The sequence below is a fragment of the Myotis lucifugus genome, unplaced genomic scaffold (assembly GCF_000147115.1).
Source record: "Myotis lucifugus unplaced genomic scaffold, Myoluc2.0 scaffold_576, whole genome shotgun sequence".
NCBI classification, from domain to species: domain Eukaryota; kingdom Metazoa; phylum Chordata; class Mammalia; order Chiroptera; family Vespertilionidae; genus Myotis; species Myotis lucifugus.
Window position 1 is genome coordinate 284,158 of NW_005871624.1, and position 1,310 is coordinate 285,467.

Genomic DNA, 1,310 nt, shown 5'->3' on the forward strand with positions numbered 1-1,310 from the left:
CTGTGACTGACCCAGCGTGGAGAGGGGCTGTCCACATCCAGCAGAGTACCCCTGCCTGGTGTCACATTCTGGGGCCGTGTGCTCCTTTATTCCCATCTGAGGAGCAGCTGAGGCTCTGAGAGAAGCTGGGGAGGAGGTTCTGATGAGCTGGGCCCTTGGCTGTCAGCTACTCCTCAGCCACTTCTTAGCCCCTTGGCATCGGTTCCCACTGAACCCATGAAGGCCTTGGCTCTATCCATAACTTGCTGTGTGACTTCAGCTATGCCCCTGCCCCTCTCTGGGCCTCTGGGTCTCCTGCCACATCCGTTCCATAAGGGGCTGGACCTAGGGGGCCTCAAGACCCCCTCTGATGACCCATCCCCGGTCTTGGTCCTGCAGAAGCCCCGTTATGAGATCCGATGGAAGGTGATTGAATCTGTGAGCTCCGATGGCCATGAGTACATCTACGTGGACCCTATGCAGCTGCCCTACGACTCCACCTGGGAGCTGCCCCGGGACCAGCTTGTGCTTGGTCAGTTCGAGGAGCCCTCACAGGCAGTGTGTGGACTCGGGGCGGGTGGGAAGATGACCTGAGGTCTGGTCCCAGCTTTGCCGTGACTAGTTTTGAGACTTAGGGCCGATGGATGTCTTGCCCTCTCGGCCCTTAGTCCCCCGTTTGTACAATGGGGACAAGACGATCCCCCAGGGACCATCCAGCATGGAGGTGCTATGATGCCATGACTGTGTGAGATGGGACCCTTTGTGACGAGAAAGGAAGTATTGAGGACAGGCCTGTGCTTAGTCTAGCTGGGAGGCTGAGGGGTACAGAGGAGCTGTGCTCCCCTCTGGGGAGGGAGGAAGGCTTCCAGGGACTAAGATGGGCCAGAAAGCAGACACCAGGAAGGACCGTGAAGCGCTGTGGTTTTAGGAGCCTCATTGGGGGAAACACCTTAAGTCCAGGGTGGTTGAGGGCGGGGATGCAGCTTCCTGGTGGGCCAGGAGCTGAGGGATCATCTTTTCCCAGGACGTACCCTCGGCTCTGGGGCCTTTGGGCAGGTGGTGGAGGCCACGGCTCACGGCCTGAGCCATTCTCAGGCCACTATGAAAGTGGCCGTCAAGATGCTGAAATGTGAGTCCTGGGAGCACCCCCCACCTCTCTCCTGCCCGTCCCCGCACACCAGGCACTCCCAGAGCAGGCCAGGCCTGATTCAGATTCGGATTCGGATTCGCTGGGCGCGAGGAGTACAGTCACTCTGCGTGCGGCCAGCCCCACTCTGAGGAAAGAGGCTTCCCCAACCCGCTCCCACCTCTGGCAGCCTCTTCCCTCCCCT

General features: G+C 59.8%; 1 protein-coding gene across 1 annotated transcript in view; it reads left to right on the forward strand.

Moving 5' to 3' along the window:
* PDGFRB (platelet derived growth factor receptor beta) overlaps nucleotides 1-1,310 on the forward strand; it is a 36,123-nt gene that overhangs the window by 24,121 nt on the left and 10,692 nt on the right. The window contains exons 13-14 of the mRNA XM_023745732.1: nucleotides 379-511; nucleotides 1,004-1,112. Of these exons, the coding sequence (XP_023601500.1) occupies nucleotides 379-511; nucleotides 1,004-1,112 (242 nt within the window). The remainder of the gene's footprint in view (nucleotides 1-378; nucleotides 512-1,003; nucleotides 1,113-1,310) is intronic.